General features: G+C 42.6%; 1 protein-coding gene across 2 annotated transcripts in view; it reads right to left on the bottom strand.

The window, feature by feature from the left end:
• The window catches only part of RAB3C (RAB3C, member RAS oncogene family), a 198869-nt gene that overhangs the window by 168282 nt on the left and 8152 nt on the right, over positions 1-22435 (bottom strand). For both annotated transcript variants that reach the window (XM_084627941.1, XM_084627940.1), the window contains exon 2: positions 13779-14006. In XM_084627941.1, the coding sequence (XP_084484067.1) occupies positions 13779-14006 (228 nt within the window). The remainder of the gene's footprint in view (positions 1-13778; positions 14007-22435) is intronic.

Below are 22435 nucleotides of genomic sequence, written 5' to 3'. Positions count from 1 at the left end.
GTGAGATCAGGAAGATTCAGCCAGGGAAGTGTAAAACTTCTGTGCAGCCACCCCAAGTTCTGCCACCCACATAGTGCACAGAGGAACTGCACTATTCCACTGCTTGGAAGCCCTCTGTACAGAGCTATGGGCTGGTTTTGTCCAAAAGGAGTTAAAAGGAGACAGAGTTTAGCTGGAAATGTTTGAACATTAAAAATAAATGAAAATATTTCTTTTTACCCACCTACCTCTGACTCAGGCATACCTGCTGTGGTATGGCCTTGCTGCAAGACAGGGAAATAAATGAAGGCAGAGGGAAAAAAACCTAAAAACCCTAAAGCTTAAAAAAATGATCTCTGAAAAAGAAAGGAGAAACAAGGCTTAGAAAAAATATACTGCTTCCCTCTGCTGTGCTTTAACTGTCGTGTCATGCTCCTGTGTCTTTGCCTTGAGTTTGTAACCACACCTATGGTGGTTCACTTTGTGCTGCAACCTCCGCTTTGCACAGGAACAGTACTTTATTGCTTGGGGTGAGGGCCAGAAATGTATTTGATAACCTTACAAAATCATAATCACTAGAGGGAAAAGAGAGCAGCTGGGCTCAGATACTTCTAAATATCATCCTTTGCCATCCCCAACAGTTTCTCCAGCATCTACTCAGTATATCCAAAATATACACACCTCCTTATCCAAAACCAATCCAAACAGTTGTCCTCAAAGATCTTCTGCCATCCACTTATTTATCACAAAGTTGGCAGAATGAACACAGCCAGATACGTCATTCCTCATTTTTAATTATTCATTAGTCTTTGATATTAAATGAGGTTACTGCGTTAAGTTATTATTTAGTACTTACGTAAAGCACATGCAAAACACTTCCACTGTGATTTATAAATGGCTACACGAGGTGGTAGGCAGATGGAGAATCAAACCCTGAGGGCTCTAGTCTCTTGACTGCTGCCATGCCATTTCAGAACACTATATTCAGAAAGACAGAAAAAATGAGGCAGGCTTTGTGGAGAATGGACATTGCTGACGAGAGCCAGCCATCATATTGGGTCCACGTGTAGTGCAGGATATGAGTAAGTCCTATTGACTTTATATGCTGTGGTGAGAGAACGGGGCCCTGTAGAGAGATCAGTAATATTTACACTAAATACTGTAATGCATGAGCCTATGATTTACAAGCCTGTCATTTTAGAGGGATAAGAGACCATAAAGATACTTCACAGCTTATTACAAGCAAGTGCAGGAAAGCACTCAGTCTGTAGCTGCGAGATATGTGTATACCTGCTAAGTCATGTTGAAATTCTTTGAGAACTAGAGACACAGCACCAAGACAGGCACCTTAAGCTTGTCCCAGAATGGGTCAGATACCTTTCTCAGAGACACCATTTCCTTCAGTATGCATGAGAGTAGAAAAGTTCTGTTCCAGACACACCTCACCTTCAGCTCCTTCATGCCTGTTTGTGCCATCACCTGGAGATAGCTCTCAAAAAAATGCTGTTGTGAGGGGCCATGCAGTCAAAACGTTCTTATTTCCTGTGATTCTACTGTTTTCTAAGGATTATGGCTCATTCACAGGTGCCCATGGTCCTGACTTTGAAAGCTACAGTGGTCTCATTTCCTCAGTCCTGGAGGAAGGGAGCTTTTCCCAGAAGGCAGCAAGGACATATCATATTTGACTGGTGAAAAGATAGTTCAGATATTATTTGAAAGTCAATTAAAAGATAGCGTTACAGATATCAAGTACCAAATTTGTTTCTAACAGTGTCTTTTTTCTGCATTCCCACACTAGGTCAGCACTTGGTTTGACTATACTCTGGGGCATCTTGCTTTGCCATTATCTCAGCCCAATACCAAAGCACCTCTACAATTTCTTCCCATGGCACACACACACAAAAAGTAAACCTACAAACATCTAATTCAAGGGCACCTAAGACAAGCAATGGGCTATGGGAGAGATTGCCCTCAGCTGCTGTACATTAGCACTGACTGCAACAGATCTATCTGGCCCTCTCTCTGTATTACTTTCCTCCTCTCAATTCTCCCAGCATGAGAGATACTTCTCTACCATTAAAAAAAAACAACTAAATGCACAATTAGGTCATGAAACCAATATTGTCCCTATACTCTCCATGCTGATTAAACAAAAGCAACTCAGTTTAACAACCATATGTAGATTTCAAGTCATGGCAGGGGGTGAGTTGCACTGTATTAATTCATGCTCAGTGTATTGCTAAACAATAAAATACAGCACTGTAGGCTTTTTCTCTAATCTTTATTAGAATCTCTGCACTGCTACATATTCCTGCCTATTTAATTTTCCAATAAAAGTCTGGCTGAGACCTTCCTTCCCCACCTACAACACAGGTCTCCTGATCTTCCCTTACCTCATGGCATCTGATTGACCTGTATCCCACCTAACACTCTTCCACTTGCTGCATGGTTAGAAAGTGAGTGGATAGATTCTGCCCCCAGCCTCTCTCTTCATGAGGCTAGCAAGTTGACCCCACTCTACCTCCCATCCTTCAGAAATATCTCCGAGGTGGTGACAGGCTGCCCACCCCATATTCAGCAGTAGCAGGACTATCATACACTTCTTTGCTTCTGCTGTTGTTGGAAGCCTTTACTTCATTCAGGATTTAATGAGCTCCTAATGCATGGCACTAGCAGGAAACCTAACATAGGCTGACTTATATTTATAGTGTAGACATGCCCTGAGAAACAAATAAAATTATAAACAAGTTCAGTCTAGCCAGAAACTGTGGAGAAAAATCAAAAAGGTGCTAATAAGCAGCAAATACAGTAACAATTGTATTGGGTTAAAAAGCAAGTCATCCCTGCCTTTCTATTTACTTGCCTTTATTGCTGGATTGGTAAAATGGCACAATATTATTATTCAGAGCAGTCAAGCCGGTGCAAATTATCTTCTCTTGCAGCAGAAACAGGCAATAAACAATTCTTTATTAGGAACAGGTGCAGTGCTCACAAACCTCATATTTTCACTGATATTTCTTAAGTAACCACTAATCAATCAGGAGACGTAATGGTCTAGATACAGAGCTAAATCTAGAGTATGGCTGCTTTGCACTAGTCCTTCATTGTACTTGGGTTCATAAAAGCTAAATGCCTGGCCCATGGAGGATCAGCTAGTGTAAGGATTATCCTGAAGTGGCACAGAGCTCTTATAGGTTTCAGAGTACCAGCCGCGTTAGTCTGTATTCGCAAAAAAGAAAAGGAGTACTTGTGGCACCTCAGAGACTAACAAATATATTTGAGCATAAGCTTTCGAGAGCTACAGCTCACTTCAACAGATGCATTCAGTGGCTCATATACCATGCACCCTGGCCTGTTTCCAGAATAGTAGAGAAAAGGGGGCATGGTTAGATAAAAGGGGGTGCTCTTATGCCACACTAATCCTGGCTTGTAGTTAAGGTCACTTGTGCCCCTTTCAACCCAGTTTCATTTAAAGCTGACCTCAAACTGCTCTGACACAGCTGCACCAGAAAGCAAAGGACAGCTTTAAACAACCCTTACACACCACCCTGACTCATGCTCTGCAAATATTCACCCCACCCAAAGTTCTGGACCTTAATTTTTAAACTGAGAACTGAAGAAGCCTCTATGCCAAACAATACCCAGAGGAAATGATTCTTCAAATAGTTCTCTACATATATAATGAGAGAGAGAGAGAAATGCTCTGTTCTAGTTGTGCACCACAAATCTTATTAGCATACAGTTATGGATTTTCCTTCCCTTTGCAGATGATCCATTCATTGCAGCAGTACAGGTATCTTAAATATACTTCAATTACCTTGCTGAAATATAACCAACTAATTACAATATTTCTATTCATATTAAGCTCTAGATACACTTCCCTGTTCCTCCCTGCTGCCACATTTTTTTCAAAGAGCATGTGCAGTGTTCTCCTGATAGTTGTGTACATGAATAGGGTCAAGCTAGAAAGTTACTGGAGGCAGAGTTACTGGTACATGATGGTTCTTCCATTGGCTTCCCCAAAGGGGTGTAGGTTGAGGGTGGGGTCATGGCAAAGCTGGGGCAGGTTGGGCAGGAGTCATGACACAGTGAATGCTAAAACTGCAATTAGACAACTGCAGCTGACCCGTCCCTGCTGACTTGGGCTTACGGTGCTCAGGCTAAGGGTCTATTTAATTGTGGTATAGATGTTTGCGCTCCAGCCTGAACCCTGGGACCCTCCTGCCTCGCAGGGTCCTAAAGCCCAGGCTTCAGCCCAAGTCCAAACATCTACATTCCAATTAAACAGCCCCTGAGTCTAAGCCAACTGGCACTGGCCAGCAGCAGGATTTTAATTGCAGTGTAGACATCCCCTAAAATTCTGGCAGAGCTACCCCTGATTCCCAGAAATCCAGTGTGGAAATCTGGCTGAGTCTTACTGCAGCATGGACCCTTTTAGCTCTTGTCATAAATATAAAGGGAAGGATAAATACCTTTAAAATCCCTCCTGGCCAGAGGAAAAACCCTTTCACCTGTAAAGGGTTAAGAAGCTAGGATAACCTCACTGGCACCTGACCACAATGACCAATGAGGAGACAAGATACTTTCAAAGCTGGAGGGGGGGAAAAAACAAAGGGTCTGGGTCTGTCTGGGTGATGCTTTTGCCAGGGATAGAACAGGAATGGAGTCTTAGAACTTAGTAAGTAATCTAGCTAAATATGCGTTAGATTATGACATCTTTAAATGGCTGAGGAAATAAGCTGTGCTGAATGGAATGGATATTCCTGTCTTTGTGTCTTTTTGTAACTTAAGGTTTTGCCTAGAGGGATTCTCTATGTTTTGAATCTAATTACCCTGTAAGGTATTTACCATCCTGATTTTACAGAGGTGATTCTTTTTTTTTACTTCTATTAAAATTCGTCTTGTAAGAAACTGAACACTTTTTTCATTGTTCTTAAGATCCAAGGGTTTGGGTCTGTGGTCACCTATGCAAATTGGTGAGGATTTTTACCAAACCTTCCCCAGGAAGGGGGGTGCAAGGGTTGGGAGGAAAGACATTTCCAAACAACTCTTCCCCAGTAACCTGGTTAAACGTACGGTGGTGGCAGTGAAAGTCCAATGGCAAAGGGTAAAATAGTTTGTAGCTTGGAGAAGTTTTAACCTAAGCTGGTAAAAGTAAGCTTAGGAGGTTTTCATGCAGGTCCCCACATCAGTACCCTAGAGTTCAGAGAGGGAAAGGAACCTTGACAGCTCTACATTCAGAGGCACTGACTTTCCACTTTCCTCTGGGGTGCTCGACCCCCAATTCCGCCCCAGGCCCCACCCCCACTCCATCCCTTCCCCCAAGGCCCCACCCCATCTCTTCCCTCTCCTGCCCCACCCCTTCCCACCTCCTCCCCCAAGCGCGTCCCACCCTTGCTCCACCCCCTCCCACCCAACACCTCTTGCTCGCCGCTGAACAGCTGATCATGGTAGGCAGGAGGCATTGGGACGGAGGGGGAGGCGTTGTTTGGTGGGACCCGCCAGTGGAAAGGACGCACTGATAGGGAAGAACTGATCATTGAGGCTGCCGGTGGGTGCTAAGCACCCACTATTTTTTTCCCCGTGGGTGCTCCAGCCTCGGCGCACCCACAGAGTCAGTGCCTATGCCTACATTTATGACCACGTTATGCCTTTAAATTAGTAAAGTTTCTACTGAAGAACCCCCATGGACACTTTCACTTAAACAGCAAGTTTAAGATGACCTATGTCTCTGCGCCTTAATGAGATGTTTAGTTATGCTAAGCACTGCCTTCTATTTCACATTAGTCCTGGCCTCTGAATACAGACTTCTCCCTTTGTTGATGATGAAGGGCTCTATCATGGAGTATAAGAAGTGCAGCTATGATATACAGCATGACACACTCACAGGAGAACTGAAACACATGTGATGCATCTAGAACTATGCAGCAGATGAGGAAAATTTCTTCCACACAAGAATTTCAAAATCCATTAAAACACTAATGAATATGGACAAGAAGTGGGATTTAGTACTTGTGAAAGCTGCTGGCTTGCTGTTTATCTACAGAATAGCAGCAGCATCCTCACACTCCAACTCCAAAGTGTCTTAGGCCACAATCCTTCAAACGCTTATACATATGCTTAACTTTAAGCACGTGGCTAACACTAACGAAATCAGTGGCCTGCTTACATGATTAAAGTTAAGCATGTGCAATAGGTGTTTGCAAGATCAGGGCTTTAGTACCAGTTGTGGAAGCTGGTGTTTGCAGTGTGGACACGTTGACTGGATTGAGACCACCAAACCAGCCATCAGGTGGACACAACTCTTGATTACTACTAGCCTGAGCTGATTTAAACTAGCACCCTAGAGCTGAGAGGGTCTGTACTTATTACCAATCCCTGAAGCCACACAACTCCCTAGCAACACAACTTCAGCTGGAGTAACGGATGGTCCAGCTGGAAGACAATCAGAAGTTTCAATATGTATCTACACAAATAAGAATATTCTGAAGGTAAAGCAGGAAGAATGGAAAGATATGAAAACAAAAATAACCATGCTCTTTATAGCTACATAAAGCAGAAAATGAACATTCTGAAGCTTGTCTTCCAATAGACTTTAGACAACCAAGTAGCTTTACACGTCTTACCATTTTGCACATCAGGAGAGTCAATGTGTCTCAATCTCAGGAAAAGTTGATAGCGAGAGAGAAGAAATGTCAGGGAAATGTAAACAGTGTTAACTTTACACTACAAAAGGCAGTTTCAGCAGCAAAAGCTAGAACTATTCTAGTGCTGAAACCATTTCTTCTAGTGCTACCCGTAGTGAAGATGTACGGAATGTTAAAGACATAGGCATTTTATTCTAATAAAGAGATTTTAAAGCAATACAAATATTGGAATAGCCAGAATCATTCTTAAATGCAGACGGATAATTTGTGTCTCTTGTGTTGGTGCAGACTTTGAAAGATGCTAAGGCTCTCCTGCAGGTGCCAAGTACACTCTCTTCCCACTAAGCTCCTCACAAGTTGATAGTGTTCTGCACCTCACCAAGGATATAAGGCCCTGAATCTACACGCATTAAACACTAGCCTTGTGTTCTTGGAAACAACATATGGTCTGTGGATAGTGGATTTGTGTATACTTTACCCCCAAAACAGGGCACATTTTGACATTTCTTCCACAGGCAAACTGTACAGACTTCTGTTTTGTCTCTATCTGGATTGCAGGGACACACCCATAATCTCTTCTTCAATGTGATTTGCACAAAGACAGATTTGCACGGATTATTTGTTGTCAAAAGGAAAATTTAGCACGTGCACGCTCCCACATTTTCTTAGCTAATGGTATCCGCTCTGATCACCTGCTTAAGAATTGGTTAGTCTCTAAGGTGCCACAAGTACTCCTTTTCTTTTTAAGAACATAAGAATCTCCCTAACATCCTCAGCCGTGAAGACTGAAGCAAAGAATTCATTTAGTTTCTCTGCGATGACTTTATCGTCTTTAAGTGCTCCTTTTGTATCTCGATTGCCCAGGGGCCCCACTGGTTGTTTAGCAGGCTTCCTGCTTCTGATGTACTTAAAAAACATTTTATTACCTTTTGAGTTTTTGGCTAGCTGTTCCTCAAACTCCTTTTTGGCCCTTCTTATTACATTTTTACCTTTAATTTGGCAGTGTTTATGCTCCTTTCTATTTATCTCACTATGATTTGACTTCCACTTTTTAAAAGATGCCTTTTTATCTCTCACTGCTTCTTTTACAGGATTGTTAAGCCACGGTGGCTCTTTTTTAGTTATTTTACTGTGTTTTTTAATTGGGGTATACATTTAAGTTGAGCCTCTATTATGGTGTCTTTGAAAAGTGTCCATGCAGCTTTCAGGGATTTCACTCTAGTCACTGTACCTTTTAATTTCTGTTTAACTAACCTCCTCATTTTTGCATAGTTCCCCTTTCTCAAATTAAATGCCACAGTGTTGGGCTGTTGAGGTGTTCATCCCACGACAGGAATGTTAAATGTTATTATATTATGTTATGTTAAATGTTATTATATTATTTCCAAGCGGTCCTGTTATAGTTACCTCTTTGACCAGATCCTGCGCTCCACTCAGGACTAGATCGAGAGTTGCCTCTCCCCTTGTGGGTTCCTGTACCAGTTGCTCTGAGAATCAGTCATTTAAAGTATCAAGAAATTTTGTCTCTGCATTTCGTCCTGAGGTGACATGTACCTAGTGAATATGGGGATAATTGAAATCCCACACTATTACTGAGTTTTTTATTTTGATAGCCTCTCTAATCTCCCTTAGCATTTCATTGTCACTACCACTGTCCTGGTCAGGTGGTCGATAATAGATCCCTACTGTTATATTCTTATTAGAGCATGGAATTACTATCCATACAGATTCTATGGAACATGTGGATTCATTTAAGATTTTTATTTCATTTGATTCTACATTTTCTTTCACATATAGTGCCACTCCCCTGCCCGCACGACCTGTTCTGTCCTTCTGATATATTTTGTACCCCGGAATGATTGTGTCCCATTGACTGTCCTCACTCTACCAGGTTTCTGTGATGTCTATTATATCAATATTCTCCTTTAACACGAGGCACTCTAGTTCACCCATCTTATTATTTAGACTTCTAGCATTTGTGTACAAGCACTTTAAAAACCTGTCACTGTTTATTTGTCTGCCTGTTTCTGATGTGTCAGATTCTTTATGTGAATCTTTCTCATCTGATCTGGCCCATACTTTATCCTCTTCCATCTCCTCCTCCTGACTAAAACCTGGAGAATCTCTATCAATAGACTCTCCTCTAAGAGAAGTCTCTGTCCGATCCGCATGCGCCTCTGCAGCGGTCGGCTTTCCCCCATCTCTTAATTTAAACTAGAGATGGGAGAAAGCCATCCTCTTCTTCCTCAAACTTCTCTGTTCTTTCTCCCATGCCACCCCATCCCCCATCGTAATCCCCTTTTAAATGCACACTTACACCTACCTCTGCTGGGATGCCTGTCAATCGCTACCATGTGGTGTCGAATGGCTAGCTGAAGCTTCTATTTTACTGATAAACTGTTCAATTGTTACCTCATCTTCTCACCCACCCCACATTCGACAGTCTCTCTTTCCCAACTATTGCCTCCTCTCTGACATGTTGATGGGGAGTACCCTTGGGGAAGGACTAACTTCTTTGCTATTTGTCTGTACAGGCCCTAGCACAGTGGGTCCCTGAGTTTGATTATAGTGTTCCAGGTGCTACTGTAATAGAAATAAAATAAAAGAAGATGGGCAAGGGGCAAATTCTGGAACAGGCAGGTGGAAAATGAGGACTTCTGTCTTAATTAAATGAAATAGACAATTTCTGGAAGTCACTGAAATCCCCCATGCTTCATTTGGATGAAATATTCCCTGGAGATTATAATGACAGTTCTCTGTGTAACATAAAAGCATAATATTTATCTGTTTAGGGATATCTTATTAGCATGCAATGTGCAAGCTAATGGGCTTTTCTTCCCTGTGTGAATTCTTAGCATCTGTTGTTGAAAACCCCAAACATCTCAAACACGATCTACAAAAACAGCTTGGAAAAACAATGATTCATGAACACAAATATCACTGAGAAATCCACTATGCCAAAATGAAAGACCCTTAAGTGACTTGCACTTAGATGGAGGAGCTCAGGACAATGCCTAGGGAACACAACATGGAATAGCATGACAGTGTGTCCAAAAGGCCCAACTCTACAAGCCTTACTCAAGCTAGTAGTCCCACTGATTTAGATTCACTGCCCTGCAGTAGCAGGGGCAGCTGGGCCCCAGAGGAGATTCACCCACAGCAAAGGCAAGTTGTGATGGCACTGCTGCCCTCCCACAATGATTCCACCAAACAGAGGGCTGCTTTAAGTTATGACTAGGGTTTCATAGTAGCAGCACATGCTACAGCTGCACAGGTGAGGCACTAGATGAATATATCGTCTGGCCATCATGGTCATGTTTTTCACCAACCAGCACTGCCCACTAATGGGGTTGCATTGGCTCCTTCTGGTATTTGTGGCTGAGCAGGAATTGCGAGCACCTTAAACCTGATGCCTTGCACCCAGCAAGGCCAGCCATAATACAGGGCAGAATCTAGCCAGAGGACAATTTGTTTTTACCAAATGTGAGGTGGCTTGCATCAGATGTTTGTAAGAAAAGGGACTTATTTTTTTCCAAAGTGTTATTCATGTTTTGATAAGAAAGGGATTTTTTTTCTAAGTGTTAATCATACCCTTAAAGGATTTCTTATCCTTTTTTGCCATGTCTTAGCACAAGAAATAAATTTGTCCCAGAAACTTCAAATGAAGTTTCTCAATAATTAATAGTTTTTTGTTAATTTGTTTACGTGTTTTGTTTATTGACTACAGCATTATATGGATTTTACCACCAAGTTACTAATATGCACTTGACATTTTACCTCTAGTTTAATGTAAGTTGGTGTTTTCTGTGGTGTTGGGGTTTTTTTTATCATTGGAAATTTACAGTCTGTTTCATTTAGAACACTGAGGAGTAGATTCGTTAAAAAGGATTCTGAGCACTGATAGACTGGGTAAAAGAGAGGCATACAAACCTACCGGCACCAGAGAACATTGATGGAATATAGGGAAGACAATTAGGCTCTGTTAAGGCCACTGTTCAGCAAAGTATTCACGCATGTGCCTAACTTTAAGCATGTGACTAGTCCCACTTACATCAAGTCAATATTCTAGTTCCATTGACTGCAATGGGACTTCTAACATGCTTAAAGTTAGACACATGTGTAAGCAGCTTAAGGAACTAAGGCCTAAACATGTCAAAATGAATGGTTAAAGCACAATAAATGAGAACATATGGGACAAATGACATCTCCAAGAAGGGACTTTGGTGGCTCTAGTGACTTGTATAACATTTTAGATCCCCGCAAGAACAGCATAGTGCAACTCCATGTGCTACTCATTGCGAAGTATTTTAGTCTCCATCTCATTGTTCAGAACCAATACTTAAAAATTGCTTTTAGTTTCCAATTTGGTTTATTTGGTCAAAATAAGTGAGATTTGCCAGCACACTTTGATTTCATATAATTAAAGTCAGTGTTTTGCCACTGATGTCCAAGGAAGCATTAGTAGGCCACTACATGTATCTACCTAGAAAGAACATCTGATCAGGTTTGGTCTGATTCACCCAGCTCCATCCTTCATGTAGTCAACACAAAGTTACTAACATGCCATTTGAAACTGAATTGAATGGTGCAGGAATACCATTCATTTCAAAAAGACATTCTGTAGTCAAATGAAAGTAACAAAGTACAATACAGTATGATGCTACATATCTAGATACTGCATACCAAGAATAGTATGGCTGTCAATACAGTTTATGAGAGGAGGTAAAAATAATCCATTTATTTAAAATGTTTCTCCCTGGAATATTCCAAAACTATTCCAGGGAGCAACATTTTAAATAAATGGATTATTTTTACCTCCTCTCATAAACTGTATTGACAGCCATACTATTCTTGGTGTGTATATATATTATTTATGAGGGTTTCAGGGGCTCAACAGCCATACAGTTTTACTCTAGCATACCCCAGGGCAACACAAATGATATACTGCAAAACACTAAATCTAAAATAGCAGACACTATATTAGTTCAATGTGCAGTGACAAGGTTTTCTAAGATATGGTATTAAAAGTTTCATACAACCAAATGATGAGAGGCAGCATGGTCTAGTGAAGAGAGCCCTAGAGTAGGCATCAGAAGATCTAAGTTCTATGGCTCTGCCACTGTGTGACCTTGGGCATGTCATTTCCCCTCGGTTTCCTCTCCCACCCTTTGGGTGGCTTGTCCATTTAGATTACAAGCTTTTGGAGCAGGGGCTATCTCATATGGTGTATTCACAGAGTGCTGAGCACAATGGTGGCTCCTATCTCAGTATAGTGGCCTTTAGAGGATACTGTAATGCAAACCACCACAACAATGGAGGTGCCTGTTTTGATAGAACAGGAGGCTTATTCTAGGTGGCTAGAGTGCATCTCCAAAAGCCAGCTTCTGTATGTCACTTTGTAGCTCATTTAGATTAATAGACTCCTTTAAACCAAGTACATATTCATAGTCTACACTGAAGAAGTATGATGAGAAATACGTTGGTGTCAAACTATACACATTACTATAATGTGGTAAATGAATGTTGCTGCTTTTGCTCGGAGAGACATGACCAATTATTTCTATTGTAGAGGCCACTTTGTGATTTAAAAAAAAAAAAAAAAATCAAGGAGAACTGTATAAAGACTACAATGGAAATGCAATTTTACTGCTCTATTATCAGGAGATAATGAGGTGGTGTCAACATGAATTACCGTGTAATCACCATAGTTTCCAAAGGTGCTGCTGTGAGCTTGCCATGTCATTACTGTGAAAGAGCATGCACTGCAAGCAATTAACTAATGTCAGCACTGTATGTTATAATCATGTTAAGGATATGACCTAAATTGATAAAAGCAAGGAAATTAAGAGACAAAGATGATGTGGCCCTGTCTCAGGGGGACCACAGAACAATGGGTGGCTTTATTCACCATTTCTACCCAGGGATTTTCATCATGTTAGAAAACCTATTAATACACTTTATCTACAATGATGTCAAAAATGTGTTAGCTGGTCAGGTCATAGTTAACCCTGGGGCACTGCAGGGTTAGCGATGATCAGCTAACATGATTTTAAACATGACTTGTCCTTGTCCATCCGAAAGGTGAAATCAAGTTTAATACCATGTTAGTTAATGTGTTCTAACATGAGGCATTTTTCTTGTATAGACAAGGCCTCAATGCTCCTCTCAGTAGAGCCTGACTTACTAGGGAGGGTTCATGGAGGAGACCTGGGGCAAGGTTTTAAACTCCTCAGATCACCGTGAACTACATGGAAAGGAAGCATTAATGCTAAGGGGATGTCCAGCCATTTTTCCCCAGCCTTGGCAATATGGATCCTTAGGAGCTCTGCTAACATTGTCTCCTCTGCTTGGGCAATGCCAATCTCTGCAAAGGGATTGGAGCAGGACTTAATGTAACTATGAGCATCAGCAACTTCTGCTTAAATAGCCACTGGAATATCCTTGGGGGGTCTGAGAGAAGCTTGCCATAGAGAACACCTGCCCCCTGGCATCAGACTTCCCTGTTTCTGACATGCTTCCTCCCATTCCTGAACTGCACAATCCCATCTACACAGAGGGGTGTCTGCAAGCTCCCAGGCAGCAGAACTGTCAAATGGTCTCTTCTGTTTTTCCACATGTTTGCTCCTTTCCAGCCATGTAAGTGGAAAGAAAATTCTTTCCATAGACCCTCTACTGTAGCTCCTGGATTCAGAATTTCCTTCGTTTTGTGGGAAAGGCAGACCTTTACTGGTATTTCAGGATAGTCCTCAGTATTTACTGTACATCTAAGACAGTTCATTTGTACACACATGAATATGCCATGAATGTCTCCTGTTGTATTTCTCAGGGGATCTACTGAATGGGAATTCTGCTGCATTTGAGCAAAAAAATAACCACACGTTTTAATATATTAGTCAATTGGATAATGCAGAGCTCTAGGGCCAGATTTATAAAGGTATTTAGGTTTAGATTACAGTGGGAGTTAGCCCTTAATAAATCTGGCCCTTAGTGCTTTTCAGTACTATGCAAGACATATTAATATTACTATACAGAGTACTAGAAATAATCTACATCAGAGAACATGGAAAGAAGCATACCCTGAGGTAGAACAATAGCTGTATACTGTGTCACGACTACACACAACATTCAGAGGACATATGTTTTTCAGCTTACCCAAATCTGTAGCTTAATCCTTTTTTCATTTTTGAAAACAGTTTTGACTTTGAAATCGATCCCGACCGTGCTTACAAATGCAGATGTAAAGGAATCGTCAGCATAACGGAACAAAAAGGAGGTTTTCCCGACACTGCTGTTGCCAATGATGAGCAATTTGAACATGTAATCAAAGTTCTGGTCAGACGTGTCTTTCTGGCCATATCTGGAATCTTGAGCAGATGCCATCTGTAAATCAAAATAAAAAGGATTTTTTATGGTCTTTTGTACTTTATAAATCAGAGACCTTTATATTTTATTGGATTCCTCGGCAATAGATATCAATGAATTCAAGGACAAGTTCACAGAGACCCTAAGTCTTTCTTATGATGCTGGTATCCATGGTAATAATTCCCACTGCAAAAGATAATGGCAAAAAGCTTACAGTATCAGGAAGATGGTACATCAGGGCTAAATATAACTGTTGATCAGTATCAAGAAAACAAAACGAAACAAAACAAAACAAAACAAAAAACACAAAACAAAAACCAAACAAAACAAAAAACAAAAAGAAAAGAAACCCCAACAAAAGGACCAGGTCAATTTCTGAATATAGTACAAAAAAAAAAAAAAAACCAACAACTCTTTTCACAGAATGTTAAGAATGTGACAACATATTACCATAAAAATACAGAAATTAATCCTGGAGAAAAGTACTATATGTTTCTGTATATAAGAGGGGAAAATAAGGAAGCAATTTGTGTTTTTTTTGGTGTGTAACTATGCAACGTAGAACACAGGGGTATATTCACTCCTTAATTTTGCAATCCTTGCTTGTGTCATAATCTTAATCTATTTTAGATCCGAAGAAACTGCAGAACCCATTTGATGTAGAAAGGTCACAGTCTTTCGTAATAGCTAGATTCCTACCCAAAGCATTTTGCCACTACCCTTTTCATTATCACAGTGTCTCTCACCCACTTGGTAAATACTTTTGACAAAGTGTCTCTTCCTTTTGTTCCCTTTCAGTCTCTTCTTCTATATGCAGTAATAGAATTTTGGACACAATATTAATGAACTACAGTGTTCATACAGTACAATATTACAGGTGACAAGGGCCTATGTTTTCAAAGAGGGGTCCCTAAAATTAGGCTCATAAATCCACATTTAGACAACTGAATAAATGGGAGTTACAGACCATCAGCACCTCTGAAAATCAGTCCACTTTTATTGATGAGCCTAATTATAGATTTAGGAACCTACAATTAGGCATCCAGGTTTGAAAAATGTTGGCTTACATGACCATTCAGACAAACTCAAAATCTTAAATCTTTAGTTAAGAATGTGAATGAATTACTTACACATTCAGAAGCAACCACATAGTCCATTGTATTATCAGCAGAAAGTCTAAACTAAATTGTTTATTTGCAGCACCTTTACAAAAATATTACAGCATTTTACAGTAATAGTTCAGTACTCTACAGTTTCCAAATGTGCCACTGTAGTGTTCTGGAAATGTTCTGTAAAATAAATTCAGCAAATAGTAATTCTTTCGACAGAGGAATCAAAAGATATTTCAGATATTACTGTCCTGACCTTGAAAGGGACACTGTCAGGCTTCCTGACTTCCAAACATACTTGTTTGAAAAGTTGTTTTCAATATAGTGGTTTGAATGTGACAGGATTGCTAATGCTACAGAACACACTTTCAATAATCACTACTCTGATGCCTCGCATCAGTCTCCCACTGACATCTCTGCCCACATTCTAGAACACAAGTGATGTACATATTCACAGGTTTGCACATGGGTCATGTAAGACTTCAGAATTATCTTTACTCCTGTTCTTAACTTCCCACTGAAATGACTGACTGGAAAAAGGAAAAATCCTCCTTGGCTTTTAATGCATCAGCCTGAATGTGTGTTTGCACCAGTGCCCTCTACTGGACAGAATCAGAATTACTTAAAAACTTGTAATTGTCACCCCCTTTATTGGATGGCCTAAAGAGAGGATATAGAAAACTCTAATGATTTTATCAAAAGTCTTGAGTCTTTCTCTTAAGGCCCCAAGTCCTGGAGTTAGGTGATTACATGAGAATCCAGCTTTCATATATAAAGAGGTACACTTCTGGAAAAACATGATCAGAGTGTAGCCTAGAGGCTCTAACACCAAAAAGCAAAGAAAAACACTGTTATACATTTATCATTATTTACAGGGCTTAAATTCAACCGCAGCTGTCTGGAGGGGAGCTCTGGTAAATATTTTCAAATCCCCTGGAGTTTTCATAACATATTGGAAGTGGGGAGGGGAGAAGAGGGATCCCCAGGAAATACTCTATGAGAGTTTAAGCCCTGATTATTTAGAATCTGATGAGTTTTAAGCCAATCACATTATTCTGGGGGCCAGGTATGATTTTTGAATGCTTGGATTTGGCAATACAAATTACAGTATACATACATTGTGATTTCAGACAGGAAGGAAAGTCAGCAAACCCTGATGTTGACTGTTTATGGCAAATTTAAAGACACAAGTCAAAATTCACAAACTTGTGTGCCTAGCGTTAGGCACCTGAATCCACATGTAGACACTTCTGTAGGATGGCTGGATCCATAACCTTGCCTAAAGATGCAGGGCTCTCTGTTGAGCCACCCTGTTAGCAGGAGTCAGATACCTGCACAAAGCTTCTGAGAAAATTCTGCTGACTCACTTTGAAAAGTATGCCTTGTCAACTTCACCAGGGTATTAAAGAGGCAACCCGGGCACCGGGGCTACGGTTTCCTGTAGGATCTTCTACTAACCAGGCTTTGGGAGAAAACAGAACATGAATTTCAGCCTAAGTTATCACTAAAAAAAACTCCAGCAAAGGGACCTTATATAGCATGTGTAGATCTGTCGCACAGTGGGAATGCCACTGGCTCACAGGTACCTAACTGCCTGATTTTCAGAGCAGCTGAGCACCCGCTGCTCCCATTAACCAAGGTTCTTGACTAAATGTAAATGTCAGTACCTAACTTTAGGCATGTAAGTTTGAAAATACTGGCTTTAAAACTTAGTTTGCAGGTGTGTCATGATGAGACTTAATTAGGTAATGTTTAATGACGTTAAGATGAAAAGCAGTAATTATGACTAACAGTACACATCAATAATCTTTCTGATTTCTTTAATAAACACAAACAAAACCTTTACACTTTCATGCCTCCACCTTATCTTAAACAACTAGATTTCTTAGTAAACATATGCAAAAAAGGAAAATCAGATGTTGTTTATCTATTTAATTATAGCTTTATGCTCATTTACAGCTTTTAGCTGTACGTAGTTTACAAGAACAGCAAGCCATCACCATTGAAAAAACCATCTGACAAAGCATAAGATATGGCCTGTATGATGTCAATTCACCTTAGGTACTCTGTTCCACACAAAATCCAAAAAAAGCATCACATCTGGCTCCATCTATCGCTGGAATACCAACTGGAATAAATCTGAACCCAATGGTCACTAATTCTAGATCCACAGAAGAGGCATTTTCTTTCTTGACTTTATCACCTGAGAGTTGTCGTCCCCATCCCCACTTAAAGGTATACAGATGTGTTGAGTTGCTCAGTATCGGGGCCGAAGGTCAGGGATCAATCTGAGGCCAGGCCAGGTGAAACTGCAGAGTCAGAGTCCATTAACAAATTGAGAGCAAGAGGCGAGAACTGGGGTCAAGCTGGGACAGGGTCTTTCACCAGCGTCAGCAATGGTTTTAAGTCAGAGACAGTAAACCAGGATCAGGAGCCAAGCCTAGGTTCAGAGTCAGGGATCAAGGCAAGTTGCAGCAAGGAACAGCAAGCAGGGTGTAAGGCAGAAGCACACCAGAGGTCTGCATTACTGAGACAACTCCCAGGAATGGTTTCCTGGTTTATATACAGTGTGCCAGCCAATCAGGGAATCACGGAGGGCTGTTGCTCATGCCCCTTTGCATGGGATTTTTTGGACAGCTTAGTCTTTCAATTCCTTTTGGTGGCAATCATACCTGGGTCCCTGGAAGGAAGCAGAGCTGCCATCAAACCCTCCAGACCCCAGTTCTCAGCCCGTGGGTTCTTACAGTGGTTGAGTAATAGAAGTTCTGGAGGAGCGACATTCCACTAGAGAATCAGAAGCCTGGAGCATGGGCGGCAGGTGGAGCCCCACTCTGGGAAGGCTAGCCCTCAGCTTCGCCCCTTACATCCATGGCCTCAGCCACGAGACCCCCTGTGCCCCCGATACACACACATGGCCAGAGAGCCCCCCTCCCCGGCCGGGGTGGCCAAAGACCCGAGCGGAGGAGCCTGGGGCTGGCTGCAGCTATGCCTCCCCTCCCCGGACCCAACCTGCCCTTCCACCCAAGGGAAAAGCATCTGTAGAAGACGCTTTTTGATATGCCCCATGCAGGTTCCAGGGTGGCTGAGGAGGTAGTATTTGCCTCCTCAGCTGCCCCAGAACCTGCATGGGGCATAATAAAGTGAAAACTTCACCGCCAAACCTCGCAACTGGACATGGCAGCACAGGGAGAGGCAGAGCCTCCCCTGGTCTATTATACCTACCACCCATGGCCTGGAGTACAAGTACTATATATCAGACAGAGTACTGGGCAAACTGGACATATCCATACTAGAATTACACCCCTCTTCTTATTTCTGGAGATTAAGCGTATGCATACTTATTCTAGCTATGCATGTGGAAGGCAAAAGAAATGACTGATTTCCTACTTCTGAGCTTGGCAAATTTGTGGGAAGCATGAGAGGATTACAGAGAATGATACACAGTGCTCCCCTTAATTAACTGCATACTGCTGGGAATTTATGCTCCCAAAAATCTCTGAAGTACAAAATATCCCATTTCTCGAAGTACGACTACACCCCATGAAATACATTTTCTCTCTCCTAGAATTGGTTCCCTTGCTGTTAGGGTTCAGACACATTAGCAGAGGCGTTTGAAGGCATAGCTACTGCCTGTGTTGCTCATGGGGCACTGTTCTGTGGATAATCAAAGAACCTTCATTTCCAGGGATGTTTAGTCAGTGCCAAATACACCAATAGGAAGAAAAAAAGACAAAGAAGATAGTGGCTGTAGCAAATTTGTCTGTTTTCAAAACCTTAACATGCCAAACAGCCTAATGCATTGGTGGGCAACCTGCAGCCCGCAGACCACATGCGGCCCACCAGGGTCATCTGATTGCAGGCCCCGAGACATTTTGCTGATGTTAACCATCTGCAGGCATGGCCCCCCACAGCTCCCAGTGGCCGCGGTTCACCGTTCTCAGCCAATGGGAGCTGCAGGAAGCAGTGGGCCGCAGGGACGTGGTACCTTTAGGTACATCTCTTCCTAGAGTATGGGCTTAGACCATTCAAAGGATGTCAGACATCAGATAAATTTTACTTTTAGCAACACATAAAGAGCTTCTCATGATCACAAGTCGACACTTGGTTATTCACAACAACTATGTACAAAATAAGTTATTTCCTATAGGGTTCTGTGATGGGGCGGTTGTCCCTCACTGGTATGTAAGGGGTTAAAGCCACCCTGGGAAGGCTGCGTGGGAGGCAGCCAATGAAGAAAAGGCTTATAGTACCAGCCAATCAGGAGAAGCTTTATTGTAACAGCCAATCAGGGCCAGGCTGGCCCATATAAGAAGGGGATGCTGAGCAGAGGAGGGGGCAGTCATTCCCTAAAGGGGGAGGGAGGAGGACTGACTGCTTAGAAGGCCAGAGTTCCATGGACAGAGTAGTGCTGGCAAGGGGAGGGTCAGCAGCGTAGGAGAAAGCTCTAGGCTGCGGCCCTGGTACAAGGGCGGAGAAGGTGCTAGGATTGTGGGAAAGTGGCCCAGGGAAGGAGATGGCAGAGTTGGAGGAGGCGCAGTATGTGGCTGCTAGCTATAGGGTCCCTGGGTCAGGACCTGGAGTAGGGGGTGGGCCTGGGTTCCCCCCGCCCCTTGCCCCCACTTGCCACTAAGGGGAGTGGCTGGTGAATGGACTGCAGTTTGCTACTAAAACAAGCAGCTAGAATCAGGACTGCAGTTTGCCAGTGAGGCAAGCAATTGGACTAAAGAGGTCAGTTCCTCGGAAGGGGGGAAAGGACTGACTGGGACACCACTGGAGGCCTGTGTCCAGAAGAGGATGCCATGGTCCAGGAAGAGATGTGGGTCCTAGAGGTGGATGTGAGCGTGACAATGGGCAAGACACCACTAGACAAAGGCACTCCAGTGAAATGAGAGCTAATTCCCAGGATGGCCAGCAGGAGGTGCCGTGGTGGTGAGTTCTGCCCAGTCACAGGTTCCATTAACTGTTCACTGAACAGCTTAATATTCAGCAGATACTTTTAGATCCACCAGAGTAAGAAGCACATGACTAAAAAAGGTGCCTTCATATGCTTCCCTTTCTGTAAAAGTGAAAATCTGCTACTTTCTCTTTTGCACTTAGATGGCACCTTCCATCTAAGCTTCTCAATTTTTAAAAATATTGAAATACTAATGGCATAACGGTGCTTGAGCACTAGGTACTTTTTTGGTCCAACAGGGCTAAACCCCCTGATAATCAACTGGCTCCGGCCCTTAGGCAGGAATAGGGACTCCCAGGAGTCCATAGGCTGCCCCAGGCTAAGGGCCAGAGAGCAGCCAACAGTCTATAGTCCCTAGGCCCTTTAAACAGGGGCTGAGTAAACCCAGTAGTCTATGGGTCCTCGACTCTTTAAGCAGGGGCACAGCAAACTCTGGAGCCAATCAGCTCTGAAGCCTGTAGAACAAGGGCAGAACAAACCCAGGAGTCAGTTAGCTCTGAGTTCTGAATGCAGAGGCAGAGCAAACACCCACAAGTCATTTAGGCTCCAAGTCCTTGATGCGGGGACAGAGCAAACACCCAGGAGTCAACTGGCTCTGAGCCTTTGATGCAGGAACAGAGCAAACACAATAGTCAATTAGCTCTGGATGCAGAGGCAGAACAAATCCAGCAGTCAATTAGTCCTGGGCCCTTGGTGCAGGCATAGCGCAAAAGCCCCAGGGGTCAGGCGTCCTAGCTCCGGCGGACGGCTGACGAACACAGGCCTCTTCGCCTGGTGAGGGGCAGTTGCCACCCCAGGGGTGGGGTGGAGCCTGGGCTCACCCTACTCCACCGGGCCCCAACCCAGGGCCATAACAGTGGCAGAGTGGTCCATCAACAGGGATCCATCTGCAACACGCCGACCATGCTTCAGGGAGTGCTACAGCTAGACTGAAGTTGGCTGTCCCTGAGCCACCTCCTCCCCTCCCCTCCAGGTGTACCTGGAACCATGGGGCATCTTCCATCTCAGGTAGGTGGCCAGCGGCAGTCCTGGCAGGTCCGCGAAAGACACCATGTTCCCCATCAGGTAGGGTGTCGCTGGGCTTGGCAGCAGTGTCAGCAGCCGGGAGCTAGCAGAGTCCATCTGCCTCCCTGATGTCTCAGCCCCAACTGAGCTGGAGGCCCTGCCCTTTATATTTCCTGTTACCCACTTCCGGTGGGAGGGGCAACACAGGTCTGGCTAGGCCCACTTGGGCAGAGAGGGTGGTTCCTCCCCCTCTGGCTTGAAGGGAGGCCACAATCTCAGTATACAAGGCATAAGAAAGCATAAACAGTAGGCATAATCCTATGCACTGCATGGAAGTAAGTCTCAAATCATATGGGCATCTGTTTTCTTATTCCCACAAATACAAAGTAAAAGTGTGATGGCATGGGCTGAGAACAGAGTCAGATTCCAAGGCTAGAAGGGACCATTGTGATCATCTAGTCTGACCTCCTATATAAGTGTATAACACAGACCATAGAACTTCCACAAAATGATTCCTTTTGAACTACAGCTTCTCTTAAAAAAAAAAAAAAAAATCCAACCTTGATTTTTAAATACACAGTGACGGAGAATCCACCACAAGCTTTGGTAAATTGTTTATTGTTTAATTACCCCATAGGGAAAAAAATTATACCTTATTTCCAGTCTAAATTTGTCTAGTTCAACATCTAGACCTTGGATTTTATTACTCTGTACCTTTCTCTGTCAAACTGAAAAGCCCATTATCAACTATTTGTTCCCATTTGGTACTTATAGACTGCAATCAAGTCACTCCTTAGCCTTCTCTTTCTTAAGCTAACAGATTGAGCTCCTTGACTCCATTACTATAACACATGTTTTCTAATTCTTTAATCATTCTTGTGACTCTTCTCTGAACCCTCTCCAATTTATCAACATCCTTCTTGAATTGTGGACAACAGAACTAGACACAGATTCCAGCAGGCGATCGCACCAGTGCCAAATGATTCCCCTGTTTATGCATCCAAAGATTGCATTAGCGCTTTGGGCCATATCAAACTGGGAGCTCATGTTCAGCTGATTATCTTCCATGACCCCCAAATATTTTTCAGTCACTGCCTCCCAGAATAGAGTCCCCTATTCTGAAAGTGTAGCTTACATTGTGTTCCTAGATACACACATTTACATTTTGGCTTTATTAAAATGCATATTGTTTGCTTGTGCCCAGCACACCAAGCAATCTAGATCATGCTGTACAAATGACTTGTCCTCTTCATTATTTACCACTTCCCAAATTTTTGTCATCTGCAAACTTTATCAGTGATGATTTTATGTTCTCTTCCAGGTCTCTGATAAAAATGTTAAATAATATAGGGTCAAGAACCAATCCCTGAATGAGGGTG

This window comes from Lepidochelys olivacea (assembly GCF_965140295.1).
Source record: "Lepidochelys olivacea isolate rLepOli2 genome assembly, chromosome: 5".
NCBI lineage: Eukaryota > Metazoa > Chordata > Testudines > Cheloniidae > Lepidochelys > Lepidochelys olivacea.
This window is presented reverse-complemented; position numbering and strand designations above follow the sequence as displayed.